The 19,405-nt window shown below is 37.2% G+C and overlaps 1 protein-coding gene across 3 annotated transcripts in view; it reads right to left on the bottom strand.

Annotated features, from left to right (window-relative positions):
- LOC150099944 (multidrug resistance-associated protein 1-like) overlaps positions 1-19,405 on the bottom strand; it is a 491,400-nt gene that overhangs the window by 213,491 nt on the left and 258,504 nt on the right. For all 3 annotated transcript variants that reach the window (XM_090403119.1, XM_090403117.1, XM_090403118.1), the window contains one exon: positions 14,250-14,440. In XM_090403119.1, the coding sequence (XP_090259245.1) occupies positions 14,250-14,440 (191 nt within the window). The remainder of the gene's footprint in view (positions 1-14,249; positions 14,441-19,405) is intronic.

Raw genomic sequence — 19,405 nt, forward strand, 5'->3', positions numbered from 1 at the left:
ACACTCAACTGTCTCCCTAAAGTCTGTATATCTACTCCCCCCCCCCTTAATAACTCTAGTTTTCCTGATTCTGCACATTCACTTCCACTACATTCGACAACACCTTTTCAAGTCTCGGTACACCAAATCCATTAAGTTTATTAATGCGAAATTGTTGGAATAAGTGAAACATAGTTGGTAAGGATGATATCCTGACAGTAATAGAAATGGAAAGGTTTTTTTTTTTTAAAAAAGTTCTCTGATATCAATCCACCAAGATATAGGTGGATTGATACAGTAAAAAAGAACTGCCTTAGAAAAGCGATTTTTGACTGGTGTGCTTCAAGATTTGTGAAAACAAATTAATTGAAAGAAATAATGTCATAATTTGCTCATTTATTTATTAGTGTCTGGTCTTCATCTGCACCTGAAGCTCCCTTATATTTTACGAAACTTACGATTGGTGAATGTTTAAAATTGTGTTAATTAGCTTTAATCTTTTGATAAGGCTGTTTACAAATAACTTCATTTAATTCTCTTATTTTTAATAAAACTGGTAAGAGTTTTTTTTTTTTTCATTGTTAATTTTATTCAATGGTATTCCTTTAACATGGATAAATTTGTAATAAGAAAAAGAAAATTTGAAGACAATGAAGAAAGTGAAGCTAGTATGTCAAAAGAAAAAAAAGTGAAGCTAGTTTTGCCCAGCACAACAGCAGCTGATACCATATCAAGTACTGATATTTCTAAAATTAAATTATTATTACGGGTGTCTCCATGGAGTCAGTAGACTCATCGCGGGAGACCCAAACTAGCAAAACAATATCTGTCATATCTCTTCTTGAATTCATTTACAGACGAAGAGCTCACAACTAAGTCAGGCAATGAATTCCACCCATTCACCACCCTCCAAGCAAAAAACCTTGTTCTGACACCTTTGTTAACCACACTCTTCTTTAATTTCCAGAGATGACCTCTTGTTCTTCCATCACTATCACACAGCTGACACATTTCCCCTGCATCAATCCTATAAAAACCTTTTAGTAATTTGAATGTTTCTATCATATCCCCCTCTTCTTCGCCTATCAACCAATCTCTGCAATCCACAAGCTCTCAATCTATCAACATAGGGAGCATTTTTTATATCACTCACCAACTTGGTCACTCTTCTCTGAACCCTCTCCACAGCCTCCTCATCTCCAAGGAATCCAGGTTACCAGACCTGAGCACAGTAATCCAAATGTGGAAGTATCAATGCTTTATAAAGGGAAATAATATCCTCTTTATCTCTGGATGTCAGTGTGTTCCTCAACAACCAAGTAATCCTATGTGCAATCTTGGACACCTTAGCAACGTGTCCTCTGAACTTCATCTCCCTATCTACCAATACCCCTAAGTCCCTAGCCTCAATCTCTTGGAGTACCATTCCATCGATGTCATACACAGCTGGTAATCTTTTAATCCCAAAATGCATGACTTTACACTTTTCCACATTGAACTGACATCCATTTTCTTTTGCCCATTTTACCAGCTTATTTAAATCCTCCTGCAAACTTTCAACATCAGCTTGATTTTTTTATTGCACTACACAACTTTGCATCATCAGCAAACAACTGAGTATCTCCCTTTAAGCCATTTCCTATATCATTTATATACAAATTAAACAACATTGGTCCAAGCACAGAGCCCTGAGGCACACCACTGGTCACCTGCCTCATTCTGGTTTCTGCTCCTCCATACACCACCTTATGGTATCTCTCCCTGAGAGATTCTCCTATCCATATCACCGATTTAATATCCATTCCCATTTGCTCCAATTTGCGTAACAGTGTTCTATGAGGTATCCTGTCAAAAGCCTTAGCAAAATCCAGAAGTACCACTGTGTAGCCAGTTCCTTTGTCCAACTCAGATGTTATTCTATTATGAATAGTTAATAGACTGCTAAGGCAGGATCTACCTTTAACAAAACCATGTTGGCCTCTATAGAGTATCATATCCTGATCCACCCATTTTTGAATTTTGTCTTTAACCAACTTTTCCAATACTTTTACCACTACTCCTGAGATGGTGATTGGTCTGTAATTTAATACTGCAGTTTTAGAGCCACCCTTATGCAAAGGAACCACTTTGCCTAACTTCCACTCCCTAGGGACCATACCAGAGTTCAAACTTAAATTAAATATCCAAATAAGAGGGGTTGACAATTCATTTGCACATTCACGCAACACCCGAGCTGATATTCCATCTAAGCCTACCGCAGTGTTTGCATTTAAGTTTTGCAATATATTTAATACCTCTGATTCTTTAGCTTCAATTCTCACATTAGGTATTGCTACAGGTATAGAGATATCCTCACTTGGGTGATAGACTTTTGAAAAGTGATCACTCAGTAACTCTACTATTACATCTGATTTTGTCACCTCAATACCATCAGCACCCACTAAAGTTATCCTTCCGAAGTCATTCTTCCTCTTACTTGCAACATAGCGGAAGAACTCTTTGGCTAAGGTCTTCTCATAATCTGATTTAGCTTTTCTTATTATGCTGGTAACCTTCCTAGCTTGAGCCTTGTACTGCTCATGGGTGTCCTGATCGCCTTTCTCCTTGTAAATTCTCCATAACATTCTTTTTTTTGCAGTTCAAGCTTGATACTACTGCTCATCCATCTAATGCCTGCCTTGTTTGACCTCCTGACCATGGGGACACAATCTGATATTGCTTTCCTCAGATACCCGCTGATTTTATCCCAAGCACTGCTAACATCTTTCCCTTGCAATGTGTTATGCCATGGGATGGCTGCAAGCTCACTCCGAAGCTTGTTATAATTGCCTAACCTGTAGTTCCGTACATACCCCTTCTTAATAGAAAAATCCACAGATTTTGCAACCTCCCAAGTCAATACCACATGATCGCTTTCACCAACTGGAGGTAACGAGGACACCTTACTTATGCAAATAACCTCTGAACCAATAACCAGGTCCAACACTCTCACACCATGTGTCCCTTCAGTTATGTGCTGTTTCAAGTAATTATCTCGTAGAAGATGTATGAACTCCATTTCCTTTTTGCTATGTGATATTTCCTCCTTCCAATTGATATCACCATAATTAAAATCCCCCATAATAATCACTAAGCCTTCACTCATTGCACTAAGTTGCTGATGCATGAATTCAATATCTCCCCTGTACTCCCTGGCCTATAGCAGCATCCAACTGTATATTTGGTTGCGTTGGTCACTATTTCGCACCAGACTGCCTCAAATGAACTCTCATTCACATGTCTATCATCATGATATACTACTTTCTTTGGCTGCAACACATTAGCTATCATCAACAGTACTCCTCCTCCTGTTCTATCTTCTCGATCCTCCCTGAAAATACCGTACCCATCACATTCAATGCCAGTGACCACATCTTCTGCTGACAGCCAAGTTTCACTAATGCCTACAACTTTTGGTGAGATTTCACTGACTAATGCCAAAAATTCTTCTCTCTTATTTCGAATGCTTCTAGCATTGGTATACAAAAATTGCAGATTCCCTCTAGATCTTGTACCGGCTTTAGAACTGATATATGTCACTAACTACCGTAGCCCTATGCCGATTTTTATCCCCTCTCTTCTGCAATTTATTCTGCCTATAAGGATCAATAAATACACAATCAGTGCTAAAGTTTCTCTTACACTCAACCTTTTCAATATTAGTTTCCCTGCCCAATAACTTCAACCTGTTCAGAAAACAGTAACTTCAATCGCTTATGTCCTTCCATGTTAAGATGCAGTCCATCTCTAGCATACAACTGCCTTTTTCCTTCAAACACACTCCAAACATCAAACTCCAGACCTCTTTTTTTGCACATTCTTGCAATCATATTATTCATTATCATTGCTCATCTACTTAACTCGTAATTGTCAAAACAAGGCAGCACACACATTATCCTCCCATTGACACTTTTCCTCTCCACAATATCTAATAATGTTCTTAAATCTTTTCCTACCCGATTTATACTACCTCTCAGGTCATTCGTACCCACCATAACTATCATCTTGTCTGCTTCATGCCCTCTCTTTATTGCTAAAGCCACTCTTTCTATTGTCCCATCAGCCAAGCACTCCTCATGCATACCACTCTCCATACCCTTAATCATAGAATCACCATATATTTTACCACTCTTAACTTCATTCAAGTCCACACTCATGGACTCATTCTCTACACTATTCAGCATGACTCTCCCAGCTTCATTACTCAACTCTCTATTACTTACCCCCCCCCCCCACTCTCACTACATCTCATTTCTTCTAGGCCACTTGTGGTTTTATTTTGTTCACTCCCAATCACTTCCATACTATTTATTACTGAATCATTCACCAAAGACTCACCCATATGTAATCCTGTTCTAGTTACTTCAGCTAAAGTAATCTCTATAGTCCTAATTTCTCTGTTTAACACATTAAACTCAGCTTTAACTTCCAGTATCTCCTTACCAATCACTTCCACTTCCTCATGAAGATGAAGGTCATTTTTCATTTTCATAAACTCCCGCCGAAGTTCTTCTGCTACGGTCCCGATGTCAGCTTCCATTCCTAAACGCTCCAGCCTATCCCGACACCTCACATACGTCGACATTTTCGTTCTTCTCATTTTGCCAGACTGACCACAGATCCTTCACATTTTTCGGCGCATACATGTAGCAGTTTCCGCAACTGCATCCATTGCGAAAAATCTAACGCTGAGCAAGCCTTTCGTGTAGTAGTAGAAATCCTGCGCGCCGCTGACGTACGTTTCTTGTTGGACGCCATCTTTACACGTTGATATAGTCAAGTAGCTTGGTAGCTTGGTGTGTCTGTGATTTTTGGTGTGATTTACACTTTATTTAAAGTAGTATTTTAAAGATACGATTGAAAGTGTAGCACATGGCGGCAATGCGATGAAAAACAACGGCATCTAAAACCTTGCAGTCTTTGTTCAAAAACTTTAATGTAAGGGAGTTCGTTCAGTTTGACATGTGCAGGATGTATGCTTTCCCAAAAGAAGCTGGAGTTTGGATAGATAATGATAGTGGTGGGAGACTGTGCCGAAAGTGTAAGGAAAGTGAGGAATTGAATGTGTGTGTCAGGTCGTGGGATTGTTGTTGTAGAAGGAAGCCAGAATGTGAGAGAAAATAGTGATTTGATAGGAATTTGCAATGTTGTAACAAGATAGCAATGAGAGAGGTGATGAAAGAGTGTGAAAGTAATTATACAGAGAAAGAAAATGGTTTGAATGATGAAAAAAAAAAAGAGGACTTAGTTGTACTCAGTTAAATCGCACGGTTACGCAAAGTAATACATAGGGCGAAGCGGCAGTTGGAGCGACTGCAAAACTCTTTCCGAGTGCCTTGGCTAACGGAAATAAGCAAGTGTATGAAAGGACAAATAAGCGTATGATTGGGAGTGTTGTATGGCGACTCGTTAGTAAGAGATGTGACAGATGAGAGCTAGACTAAATTGTACTTACCAGGTGCAAAAATTAAGGAAGTGAGAGTCGGAAAAGCAGAGGGTGAAAAAAATGATAGTCATGGCAGGAATGAATGATTTGAAAGGAGATAAATTTCATGAGGATTTGAAGGAATTATTAGAGGTAGCGAAAGAGTTAGGATAGAGAGTCTGTTGCCATGGTATGACAGAAGAGTTTAAGAGGGGCATAATTGCAAATGACTGTGCAGGTGGGAGGATTTTAAAGGAATTGTAAAGGATTTGTACAAGATGGATGGCTTGCATTTGAGCGGATTTGGTGTGCGAAGACTGGAAAAAGTGTTGCTGAATGAAGTGAAAGTGGATGTGCAAGATCAGGGAAACTAACTATTAAGGAGGGGGAGGAGAGTGGATATTCAGACATCAATGAGGCAGTTGAGTCTAAGAATGTATATAATGTGCCCAAGCCAGTACAAAGGACAAGAAAATCAGAATGGGAGTTAGTATAACACAGCAAGATAGGGGTGGGACAAATGGACCTCTGTATTTCATGTATACTAATGCCAGGAGTATCAGGAACAAGAAGGAAGAATTTTTGGGTTATTGGCATTAGTGAAACATGGCTGACAGCAGAAGATGATACAGTTAGTGGGATAGAAAGTGTAGGGTATGGTGTGTTCAGGAGGGACAGAGAATATAATGGGGGGGAGGAGGAGGAGAGTTATTGATGATAGCTGATGAACTGCAGCCAAGGAGAATAGAAGTTGTATTGCAAGATAGTGAAAAGAGCTCATTTGAGGCTATTTGGTATGAGATTGAGACTAGCAGAACAAAATATATAGTTAGGTGCTGCTATAGACCAGGTGATGGAATAGATGGGAGATAGTATGCATAAACAAATTGATGAAATGAGTGGAAGGAGGGTAATTATTATAGGGGATTTCAACTATGGTAACATTGATTGGAAAGAGGACAGGACAAATGTGAAGAAGGAAATGGATTTTATTCAGTTATTAAGGGATAACTGAGACAGCATGTAATGGAAAATACTAGGGTTTGGAGAGTGCTTGATCTAGTAATAGCATCTGAGAATTTGACTAATAAATATGACCATGTTGCCACCTATCGGTGAGAGTGATCATCAGGTCTTGACCTGGGAGGTGGCTAATTGTGTGAAATTTTCGATTAAGACAGGGTACATGTGGAATTACCATGCTGGCAAGTATGACATGTTTAGGAGATTGCTTGGTTCAGTGCCATGGCATGTAAAACTGCAATGGCTGGATGCTGATAGTGCATGGGAAGTGGTCAAGGAGCATTTGCAGGAGGTAATGGCTGACTATATACCTAGCATCCGAATAGTAAATTAAGTAGGGGTTAAATGGATGAATAACACCATTAAGCTTGAGTTGCAAAAAAAGAAACAACTGTGGAGGGAATTTAAGGAGAAAGGTGACCAGCAGGCACACGAATGGTATAAAGCACAGGCCAGAAGGGTAACGAGTGTGGTAAGAAAAGCAAAAGTGGATTATGAAAGGAAATTAGCCATGCAAGCTAAAGAGAATCCCAAACAGTTTTTTTCAATATGCTGCAAGTAAAAGAAAAACTACACGGCAGAATGATTTTAAGGAATGCCGATGGTAGGGAGGTCACTGAATCAGTCGAAATAGTGGAATTACTGAGTAAGCACTTTGCAAGAGTATATCATCCAGGCGGTGATATTGAAGGAATGAAGGAACCATTAGTTTATACGGGAATTGTGGTGAATGAAGTGGAGGTGAATAGTCTATTACAGAACCTTAATGTGAATACATCTGTGGGAGTGGATGGTATATCAGCACGGGTCTTACGTGAAGCAGCTAAAGAATTGTCAGTGCCCTTGACCACATTGTTTAATCTGAGTCTCTGGTCTGGTTTAGTCCTGAAGGAGTGGAAAGAGGGGGAAAATAGTTCCGCTATTTAAAGGAGAATCCAAGACTACTGTTGCAAATTATCGACCGATCAGCATATCAGTAGTCGTTGTCAAGGTCTTGGAGAAAGTAGTCAAGGGAAAAATACAGGAATGGATTGATGACAATGAGATACTGTATTGGGCAGAGCATGGTTTTGTGAAGGGTAGATCATACCTCAGTAACTTGTTCAGGTTTTATAACACAGTGACAGCTGAACTGGATAAAGGTAATGGGTTTACAATGATACTGCTGGACCTGGCTAAGACATTTACCACATGGAATTCTAATCAGTAAACTGCAACATATGGGAATGGATAGGAGGGTGGTTGATGGAGAGATATCAGAGAGTAGTTTAGTCAGGAGTAGAATCCAAAAGATGGCCTGTGACTATTGGTGTGCACAGAGTTCTATTCTTGGACCACTGCTGTTAAATTTGTTTATTAACAATATAGAGAAGAATCTGAGAGAAACTGTTAATTTGTTCACTGATGATGGAAAGTTGGGTAGGGCAATAGTGAATGCAGAATATACCAAAATTTTGCTAGATGATTTGGATAGATTGGAGGTCTGGGCTAAGGAGAATGGATGTCAATTTAATGTGGCAAAATGCAAGGTTATGCATTTTGGGGTGAAAAGTTTAGCAGCAGTATACTACATTGGTGGAACTGTACTCCAGGAGATTGACAAGGCCAGGGACTTGGGAGTGTTGGTGGACAGGGAGTTTAAGTTTAGGGGGCACATTGCAAAAGTGGGTAAATCAGTTCATCAAATCACTTGGATGTTGAAGGATACTTTGATGAGCAGAGACAAGCAGTTATTGTTCTTCTGTATTGAGCCTTGATAAGACCCCATCTCACTAATGTGCCCAGATTTGGTCACCTAGGTTTCTTCTTGATTGGAAGGAGGTTAAGAGGATCCAGAGGCAAGTTACCAAGATGATAACAGGTCTATGGAATGAACCTTATGAGAACAGGTTGAAGATTTGTGGGTTGCAAAAATTGGTTGATAGGCAGAAAAGGGGAGATATGATTGAGACATTCAAATTGCTAATGGGTTTCTATAGGATTAATTCAGAAGATATTTTTGAGAACATGACTGGTGGTGGGAGGACTAGGAGACATCCATGGAAGCTGGAAAAGAGTATGGTTAGAGCTAGGTGTTTTTACTTTTAGAGTGGTAAAAGAGTGGAATAAGCTGCCAGAGTCCATTGTGGGTGCAATGACAGTGAATGAGTTCAAGGCAAAGTATGATAGATACTGTGAGAATGTCGAATAGTTGTGATGGACGTGTTAGGACATCCCTCGATGAGTCTAAGGACTCCTTGGAGTCGCCTGCAATAATAATAATAATAAATTAAAAAAGGCATTTAAAATATAAACATTCTCACTTGAGCAAAAAACCAGCTGAATATTTTAAGACTTGTGCCAGATAAAACTATTCAAGCAAAAATATGGACTAAATTTGTAACTGTGTCCAAAAAAGCCCAAGAAGCTAGTTATGCAATTGCAGAAATTGTTACTAAAAAGATGAAATCTCACAATTGTAGATTCTGTAATTCTTCCAGCATGCTGTAAAATTGTTAATATCATGTTTGTCAAGGAATATGAAAAGGAGATTTTAAAAATTCCTATGTCAGATAACACCATTTATCGACATATTCAGGATTTGGCCAAAGATGTTGAGTTTGCAAGTGGTTCAACTTCTAGCCTTCAGTAGATTATTTATAAGAAAGATATTATAGAACAGTTTATTTTGTCAACCACTACTGGAAACAACGACAAAGATATTTTCGATGTTGTTGATAATTACTTTAATTGCCATAAGTTGTCTTGGGATTCTTGCATCAGTATTTGTACAGATGGTGTCCACTCTATGTCAGGAAATGTAAAAGGATTTGTTACATTGGCTCAAAATAAGAATCCTAGAATTATTTTTACATGTTGTTTTCTCCACAGAGAAGTACTAGCATCAAAATCATTGATACCTGAGCTTAAAAAAGTACCACAAGACTATCAAAATTATCAATTATATAAAAGCCAGGCCATTACAATCTAGATTGTTTGCAGCACTATGCTCCTCAATGGAAGCATTCTTACATGCAGTTAATACATACAGAAGTGAAATGGTTATCTCATGGACGAGTTTTATCAAGATTTTATGAACTAAAAGAGGAAATTCTAATTTTTTTAAACAACTCAACAATCTGAGTTATCAGATTTTCTTAGCAACAAGCTTTGGTGCAGTAAGGTTGCATTTCTTGCTGATTTATTTCAATCTTAAATACACTTAATAAAAGTATGAGAGGAGACTGAAAACATTTACTTCTACTGACAAAATTAACACCTTCAAGGAAAAACTAATGCAGTAGATATGTTTGAACTAATGAAAAAGTGCAAACAGAATGAAAATCTAATAGATCCAATTTTAGAACCCTTAAGATTACTAAATGCAAATATTGAAAAATATTTTCCCTCACTTGACATATCTTTTGATTGGATAAGAGATCCAATTGTCTTAAGCAAGTGTAAATTGGGAAATTTAAAGATTATAGAAGAGGACGAATTAACAGATATAAGAAATGACAGGTTTAAAACTAAAAACATTCAACAACAGATACTTTATTTTGTTTATCTCTAAGAAGTGAATTTCCCAATATTACCAAAAAAGCAATAGAAGTACTTCCATTCTCCATATCATATTTGTGTGAATCAAGCTTTTCTGCACTGAATATTATTAAGAACAAAAATAGATTGCAGCTGGAAGCCTTGGAAGATAATTCAAGAGTATGCCTATCTAAAATTTGACCTAGCACAAAAGACATTCTGAAACATCAAGCTCATATATCATTAAAATTAACTGCAAGTATATATTATTTAATGCATTTAATATTCATTTGAAAAAATCAATAAAAATGTTTAAAAATAATTGAGTATTGTTTTTCTTACTCAAAATGTCAAAAACAGTTTACATTTTTTTGGAGCAAAAATGATAATTACTATTATTAATATCTTGTGTGTGTAAATCAATCAAAACTGTCTATTTTTTGCCAGATAGTCAAAAAATTAATTTTTAGTCCACCGCAGAATTATAATAATTAGTCTAAGTGTGCCATATTATGAAAAAGGCTGAAAATCACTGCCTTAGAAGATAGAATTCTAAGATCTGATAATGTTGGAGTCTTGACAAGTAACAGACTGATTAAGAGGAAAATTGTAGATAGGAAGTTAGTAATGATGTAAATTTTTAATGTGGTAATATCATATCCTGTACACCCCACGAGGGTACAGGACAAGAATTTGATTAGGTTTTTTTTGTGTCCACAAAAAAAAAAAAAAAAAAAAAAAAAAAAAAAAAAATCATCTGTATTACTTAATACAGAGTCAGTATTGTGCGTGCAAGGTGGAGGTTGACAGGAGAGATTTAGTCAGATGCTGCTATGGACCAAGGAATGCAGGAAGTACTGATGAAATATATGAGCAACTTGGATTAGTGAACAAAGTAATTGCTATGGGTGATTTTAATTATAAGTATATATTAGATTGAAGAAAGAGAATTTGGATAAGGAAAATTAATGTAATTCTTGAGACATGTCTTAGGCAGTATGTAAGGGAGAGCACATAAGGATCATAGATCTTAGTCTACTCATTTCATCAGAGGATGTTGTGAGTGGGATGTCATATTTCCACCAATTGGAAGGAGTGCTGCTGTTGTGTGGTGCCCAACCATATTAAGACTTCTGAGGAAAGGATATATGTAGAACTACAAGGCTGGTGATTATGGGAAGATTGAGAGACTGCCTGGAGCTATAGCATGGAATAAGGAGTTAAGAGTGGGATAAGTGCTGTGTGGGAACTGGAGAGATAAATGAGATTTTTAACATTGCTATGCAAATATCCTGAAGGTGAAAAGACTGAATAAATTAGCAGACAAATGAGGTGATTAAGCACATCAAGAAGAAGAGTATAGAAGGCAGCACAAGATTAATAGTAACCTTACAATCAATTGCATGAGGAGTATAAAGAGAAGGCCATGAAGATGACTAGGTAAAGACAGCAAAAGTGCAGTATCAGCAGAAATTAGCAAATCAAGCCAAGAAAATCCCTAGTGTTTCAGATATATAAAGAAAAATGATTATGGTAGAATGTTAATAGATGAAGATAGCAGAAAAGTAACTGATGCAGAGGACATGAGGTATTTGGTGAACAATTTACAAGGATGTTTCATGCTCAGTGTGAAATCATAAGCTCAAGTGCAAAGAAACAGGATGGCTTGGCTTTGAGTGAGAAGGAGATAAGAGGAATTAAATAAGCTTGATGTCAATAAGACAATAGAATCTGATGATATATCACCATGAGTCTTCCAAGGAGTTGGCAGTAGCATTGGTATGTCTGTTTAACAAGTCTTACAACAGCAGAGATCTGAAAGGAATGGAAAGGTAAAATAGTCCTGCTGCACACCACTTCTATATATCTAGAGTTGTGGTTAAGGTATCGGAGATCAGTGAGAACTAGGATAAAAAAAATGGATTGATAACAGCACTATTTGCTGATTGTCAACATGGGTTTGACAAAAGGAGCTCATGAACAAGGTGGCAAATGTATTGGATAAGGGAGATGGATAGCGATAGATTTTGATAGACTGCCAGATGACAAGTTGTTAAACTGAAACAGACTGGTGGATTGGGTTGATGACTGCTGTCAAATACATATTAGGAAGTTGTATATGGGGAGACAGTATCCTAGAAGAAGAAAGTCAAGTGGTTTGCCTCAGGAATATTTATTGGAGCCATTGTTCCATTTGTATATTAGTGATACTAGGAAAGGTTTAACTGGTGATATGCACTATATGCTGATAATGCAAAATTGAGAATAACAGTACAGAGTCAAGCAGATGTGGCCTGTATTATAGGAGGACTAATAGATTTGCATGAATAGACAGGCAAGTGGAACCATCCATTCAGTTCCACTTACCTATCTGTAAGGTAAGTGGAACTGAATGTTCCACTTACCTTACAGAGTTAGTTCTGAAATTTGGTAAGGGATAAGATGCAAAGTATAAACTTGGTGGGGAAACTTTGAAGGAAATAGAGGCAATGAGATCTGGGAGTGGAGGAGTACAAAGATCTGAAGTTCAGGAGCCAGATTGCCCAAGTTAGTGAACATCATCACTTCAGATAATGGCAATGATGCAGAGGACCTTAGCATGTAGAAATAAAGAGGTTATGGTTCAATTGTACAAGGCCTTGATCAGGTCTGATATGGATTATTATGCACAGATTTAGTCACCTGGTTTTCATGATGATGAGGATATGTTAGAAAGAGTTAAGAGAAGACTTACAAAGGTGAAAAATTGTCTTTGAAATGTGGAGTATGAACACATATTGAGGGAATGTAATTTGCAAAGTCTTGTAAATATGAGGAGGATATGAGCAAAGGAATGAGGAGCAGGTGCTTTGTATGGAGTGGTTGGTGAGTGGAATGCATTGACTTTGAATGCAGACATGAGTTTAAAGCATAGCTTGAGCTTTGTGTGTAAGTACATCCTACAATGAGTCTTCCATGGAAGATGTTAATTCCTTGATGGACAGCATGGATCTGCTAAATGAAGGTCATGGTTTTAGTAATTGACTCATTACAATGTGGTGATGGAGTGCACACAGAGTGGTATACTTAGACTTTTCAAAGGTTTCTGATAAACTGCCACATAAATTGAGTTGAACTGAAATGAATAGCATTGGATAATAGATTAGCATGCAGGATTAGAGATTGGCTATCTAATCTAGCATGCTAAGCTATTAGATATTAACAGTTGTTTGCAAATACAAAGTTATGACAAACTATAAGGAGTAAAGCAGATGTGGACTTCAATAGGCTGAATAAAGGGGCATGGGAGAGTTATCACTCCAATGCAGCAGAGTGTAAGGTTTTAATATTTGAGAAACAGATGGGATGCAAGTATGGATAATGACTTAGATACATTGCTAAAGTTGTGATGATAGCACAAATTCTGGTAGTGATGTAGAGGACTGATGAAGTATGCTTTCATTTTATAAGGCAGGGGTGGCCAGACTTATATACCATTTACCAATTTTTTCACGTACAAATTCCGATGTACCATACAACTCTTGTACCCTTAAAGACTAAGTGAAAATGTTAATATGAACACAATAATATATTGATTTAATATAAAAATAACATTTACTTAATGAGACTCTAGTCTATTTTGATTTTAAATGTTTGGAGTTGAATAGTTACTGAGAGCAGCACAGAATTCTTCAAAATTTATAAATTCAAAATAAACAATCTGCTTATGTACTACAAGGTACAAAGTTCACTAGCAAATGGAAATGCATATACATGTTTCAAAGCCTTTGATAAATTTCCACATAAGCTGGTAACTAAACTGGAACAGATGGGATTGGAAAAGACTGCTGGGGTTAGACAGGTAATCAGCTGTCACATAGTTAGCAGCAGCTTGTGTATAGGGGAGTAGCATCCTAACAAAGGACAGTCAACTAGTAGTGTGTTTTGGGATTGTTTAATTTTTATGCTAATGGGAGCGGCTTGACTGGTGATATATAGCAGTTTGCAGATGCAAAGCTAGAATGAACTATGAGTCGAGTACAGTAGTAGAAAGAAGTGAAAACTGCAAGTAGAGTAGGCAAGGAATTCCATCTGAATACTGTAGTTCCATTCACACAGTATTCAGATCCAATACTATATCCACTCATATAATATGGATGAACAGGCTGTTCAATCTTTTTGTGAAAGTGTACAACTCATGATTCTTAACTCCAGAGGTCAGGTGTTAATGCTCATTAAATATTTTATTGTTTAATATTAAAAAATATTAAAACTTAATTTTTACCTTTACATCCACATATCCACTAATTCTGATCATTTCACCTAATAATGCTGACAGCAAAGACGATTTTCCAGATTTTGCTGGACCAATTACAGCTACTAAAGATTTCTCTTTGATGCATGTTGTGATATTTTTCAGGACAGGCTCTTTGGAATCCCAAGATAAGGCAGCATTGTCAAAAGATATTGATAACCCTAACAAAAGTAGTTCAATCTATAAATAACTATGGCAAGAATATCAAGATTTGGATTTCTAACTAATTATATTGCAATTGCAGTGGGGGGGGAGATTGAGGATTGTGATGACAGACAAGAAGTTGACATAGGAATCACACAGAAAAAGCAATGACACCAAGGATTACTGTCATAACAAGAACCAGAAAATAGTCATTAATATAAGACGCCTTATATACCATGTAAGGCTAAGAATACAGTTTTCTCTTGCTAACACCATTGTTTACAAGAGAAAAATAGTTTAATTTGTACCTTTATTATTACACTTTTCTAGCTGATCTCTCTTTTATTTTTGTTAGCATGAGATCTGGTCTCATAGTTATGTAGCTAGCTAGTGAACATAGCAACAGATCTGAGCTGTGCTAAAAAAGTTTTAATTAGTGTACATTGTAGCTTTTTATTGCAAACTGTATTACACTTTTTCAGTTTGGATACAAGTGTCCTTCAGTAGCATTGAAAATTCATAGTTTATATTGGGTTTTGCTACTTGTTTGTAGCATTGATTCTGATAATGGCATCCATAAAGAAACATGCATCAGAGGCATGGAATTTCAGTACAAAAGTCTGGCTCTACCTCCCTTCTTGCAGTGGAGGCAATGCAAAAATTGCTACATGTATGCAATGAAAAATTTTTCATTTTTCAGACTGTTGGGGTAAACGAGAAGGAAAGCATTAACATATGTGAAGTGTCTTGATAGATTAGTGCAATTAGAAATGGGAGCAAGCATCAGGACAGTAGTAGAAGATGCTTAGGCAGGAGTTGGTGAAAATGAAAAGCATAATGAAACATCTGGAAGAGGATATTTGACTCTTCATTGATATGAAGAAAGAGTCAAAGGATAGTCATTGTATGAGGACTCTCAGAAGAGGTGAGCGTCCTCATAGTAAATTACTAGTAAATTGCAGAAAACATGCTTTCCTGATGGAACAATGAAACAAGTAACTGATGCATTGCGGAAAAGAAAAAACCAGGCATCAAAATTAGTGGTAGTCATGAGCACAAATGACTTAATTGGGAGAAAAAGAATGTTGATAGAGACCTGAGGAAGCTACTATTCTAAATACTATTCTGAGAAAGAACAGCAGAGACCTGAGGAAGCTACTAAATGCTATTCTTTACCTGCTTGTTGCAGCAGGTAAAGAATAGTATTGTTGGTAAAGTTATAGGCATGTTGCCCAGATATGACAAAAGTGAATTCAGGACAGCAGCCATAATGAATAGTAAGATAACTGAGTTGTATGAGGAAAAGGGAATTCAATTTCTAATTCTGTGGAGTGAATTTGAAGGACAGTTGGAATGGTTTAAAGCTGATGGATTACATTTTTAATGGGTTTGGTGTTGGGCATTTAGAAAATACTGTTTTCTGAGAAGGCAGAGAGTCAAGAAGTTAATGTGGTAAATGATCAGAGTCTAATTGTGAAGCAGGATAGCATAAATAAACAGAATGTACAACAGGAGGAAGATAGATGAGGTTGAATGTGTTTGCAGCAGTACAAGATGATGGAATGCATAAAGGTGAGGATGAGACAAGTAGGAATGGAAATCAGAGTCAGGATTAGGGAAACTGGAGTGTCAGACCATAAGAGAGATGTGGTCTAGTAGCTAGAATAGAGAATGTTGGTACTGGTAGAATGGACTCAAACACAGATTGTTACGTTTATACAAAATATAAGGAGTATTTGAAAGGAGAGCTAAGTTTGTTGCACTGATCAAATTGATATGCCCAAAGTAATTGGAATAAGTGAAACTTAGTTATCTGAGGAGGATGCAATGTCAGGAATAGAATTAGAAGGATATATAATTTTCCAGAATGATAGAAATGTGAAAAAGGAGTGGGAGTACTGTTAATAATTAGAGGAAGAATTGTGTCTGCAAAGTGTGGAAGTTGATAGTGCATGAACAGATTTTAATCTGTTTGGTGTGAAGTTGAAATAAACAGGTTAGTATATCTGATAGGGGTGCTTAAGGGTCAAAGCTGTATAACTGAGAGGAGACCTCCACATAGCCTTTAAAGGAATGCGGAGAACCGACCAGGGCTTCTGACCTAATGTCCAAACCTCACCTTCTCGTGGTGCACCCTGTTGGGTATCTACTTTGATACTGAACGAACGAGGATGGGCTGGCAATTTGGGATTTAGCCGACCAAATTGTATTCTTATTGGTTACACCAAAATAAAAAATGATGGTACAACATGACAAAATTTCATGCCGGCTGGGGCGTCGCCCGGTTAAACAAGGCCCCCGTTGTTTTTGCCAGGGAACCAGGGCGAACAGCGAAAAGTCAGCTACTGGAACAAATCTGAAAACAAACCCCAACTCAACATCACGAGAGTTAAAGATCGGTACTATCAACGTAAGAAGCCCGAATGGCAAAGAAATAGAGCTAGCTGAGGAATTAGATAAGTACCAGATTGACATAATACAGGTGACTGAAACAAAAATGACAAAAACTGATGAGATCTTTCTGAGCAATAAATACAAAATGTTATATTCAGGCAGTAACAATCAAGGAAAAGAAGGAGTAGCCATAGTATTCAACACAAAATACGAGGCTAATCTTCTTGAATGGCAGTCAGTCTCAAGTAGAGTAATGTGGGCAAATATGAGAATGGAGAACTGGACAATTAGACTTATTTGTGCCTATGGTCCCACAGAAGGTTCTACTAAGGTAGAAGTGGAGGAATTTTTTGAGGCTTTAGAAAAAGCAACTGACACAATGAAAAAGGAAAAGTTGGTCCTTGTTGGGGATCTAAATAGTAGAGTAGGAAATGATTGTGAGACATACAAAAATATTTTGGAAAAATTTGGAGAAAAGAGCAAAGCTAATAATAATGGCAAATATCTGTTGGATTTCTGCTCAGGACATGGACTGGTTATTACTAACACCATGTTCCAACATAAAAATGTGCACAAATTCACATAGAGAGAAGAGGCTAGGAATAAGAAAAGTCTCATTGACTATGTTATTGTTGATAGTGATGTTTTCTCCCTGGTGCAGGACACCAGAGTGTACAGAGGATTTGAAATTGGAAGTGATCACTATTTAGTCTTGAGCAGGATAAAATTGAATTTCATATTGAAAAGAATAACATGTAAGAAAGTTTTAAAGCGAATAAAAGTTGAGCAGCTCTCAGATGTAAACTGTAGACTAAAATACAGAAATATTATTGAAGAAATAATATTTCTGTTATTACAGAAATATTATTTCTATAAATAATGACAGAGTTTGAGAACAGGAATCAAACCTTGGAGATTCAGTGGCAAACTCTGAAGGAAACATTGATTGATTCTGCCAGAGAGGCATGTGGTGAGGTTGTGTGCAAAGAAAAAAATCAGAACTCCCTGGTGGACACAGGAAGTTAAAGAGGCAGTGAAGGAAAAGAAGAAAGCATATCAAAAGTTCCTGGCAAATAAGTCAGCTTTTACTCTTACAGAATACAGAGACAAATGTAAGAAAGCTAAACAGTGTGTAAAACTAGCTAAACAAAAGTCACGGGAGGACTTTGGCAAGAATATAGAAAATAAATATCAAGAAGGTGGCAAAATATTCTGGAGGTTGTTGAAGAAGCTTAAGAATGGAGGAAAGAGTGCTGTAAAAGGAATTATAGATGATAAAGGTGAAATGAAAACAGGAGAAAAAGATATCCTTGAAGTATGGAGTAATTACTTTGAAAAACTGCTAAATGAAACAAGCAGTGATGACAGCACAGTGATAAAAAACACTGACCAGGCATGCAGTCAGGAATACATAACCATACTTGAAGTAGAAAAAGCCATCAAAGGCTTGAAATGTGGAAAGGCAGCAGGAGTAGATGATATTCGACCAGAAATGCTGAAGTATGGTGGTATAAGAGTCTTACAGTGGCTGCACTGCATAGTTCAGAAAGCCTGGACAGAGGGACGAATTCTCGATGATTGGAGTAGAGCTCTCATAGTACCCATATATAAAAAGGGAAATAAAACTGAATGTGAGAATTACAGAGGTATTTCCCTACTGAGTGTTCCTGGCAAGATCTATGCAAGTATACTTGAGAAACGGTTGAGAAGAATTGTGGAAGAAAAGCTTGGTGAAGAACAAGCTGAATTCAGGCCAAATAGAGGCTGTCAGGATCAGATCTTCACTTTATGACAAATAGTCGAGAAAGCATGGGAATATAACAAAGATCTGTATTTAAGTTTTGTCGATTTGGAAAAGGCATATGACAAGGTGCCAAGAGAGAAGCTATTCAATATGCTGCAGTTATATGGTGTCAATGGGGCATTATATCAAGCAATACTTAGTCTTTATTTGAGTTGTGAGTCAGCAGTTAGAATTGAAGGAAGTACAGGAAGATGGTTTAATGTTAAATCTGGTGTGAGACAAGGATGTACATTATCCCCTCTGTTATTCATTATCTATATGGATCACATTATGAAGGAATGTGGTATTAAACCTGATATCAAAATTGGAGATGTTAATGTCAGCTCTTTGCTTTATGCGGATGATGTTATACTTCTAAATAAATCCGCTACAAATCTGCAAGATTCTCTGACTAAATTGAATAGCTGTTGTAATATGGTATGAAGGTCAGCAATAAAAAGACAAAGACAATGAAAATAGGCAGAATCATTGAAAATGTCAACTGTGTTGTGAATGGAGAACCTGTGGAACAAGTAAAACATTTCAGCTACTTAGGCACAATTTTTACTGAAGATGGTAAACTAAATATAGAAATAGACAACAGAATCAGCAAAGCTGGTATCGTGGGAAGTCAATTGAATAAATTCATATGGAATAAGAAAGAAATTAGTCGGAACACTAAATTAGCTGTATACAAGACTGTGTTCAAACCAATTTTAACTTATGGATCTGAGAGCTGGGTCAGAAGTAAAACACTTGACCAAAGACTAGAGACCGCAGATATGAGAGTCCTGAGAAAGATTAG

Source organism: Typopeltis vanoorti, chromosome 13 (genome assembly GCF_054136105.1).
Source record: "Typopeltis vanoorti isolate ZY-2024b chromosome 13, IOZ_Tvanoo_1.0, whole genome shotgun sequence".
NCBI lineage: Eukaryota > Metazoa > Arthropoda > Arachnida > Uropygi > Thelyphonidae > Typopeltis > Typopeltis vanoorti.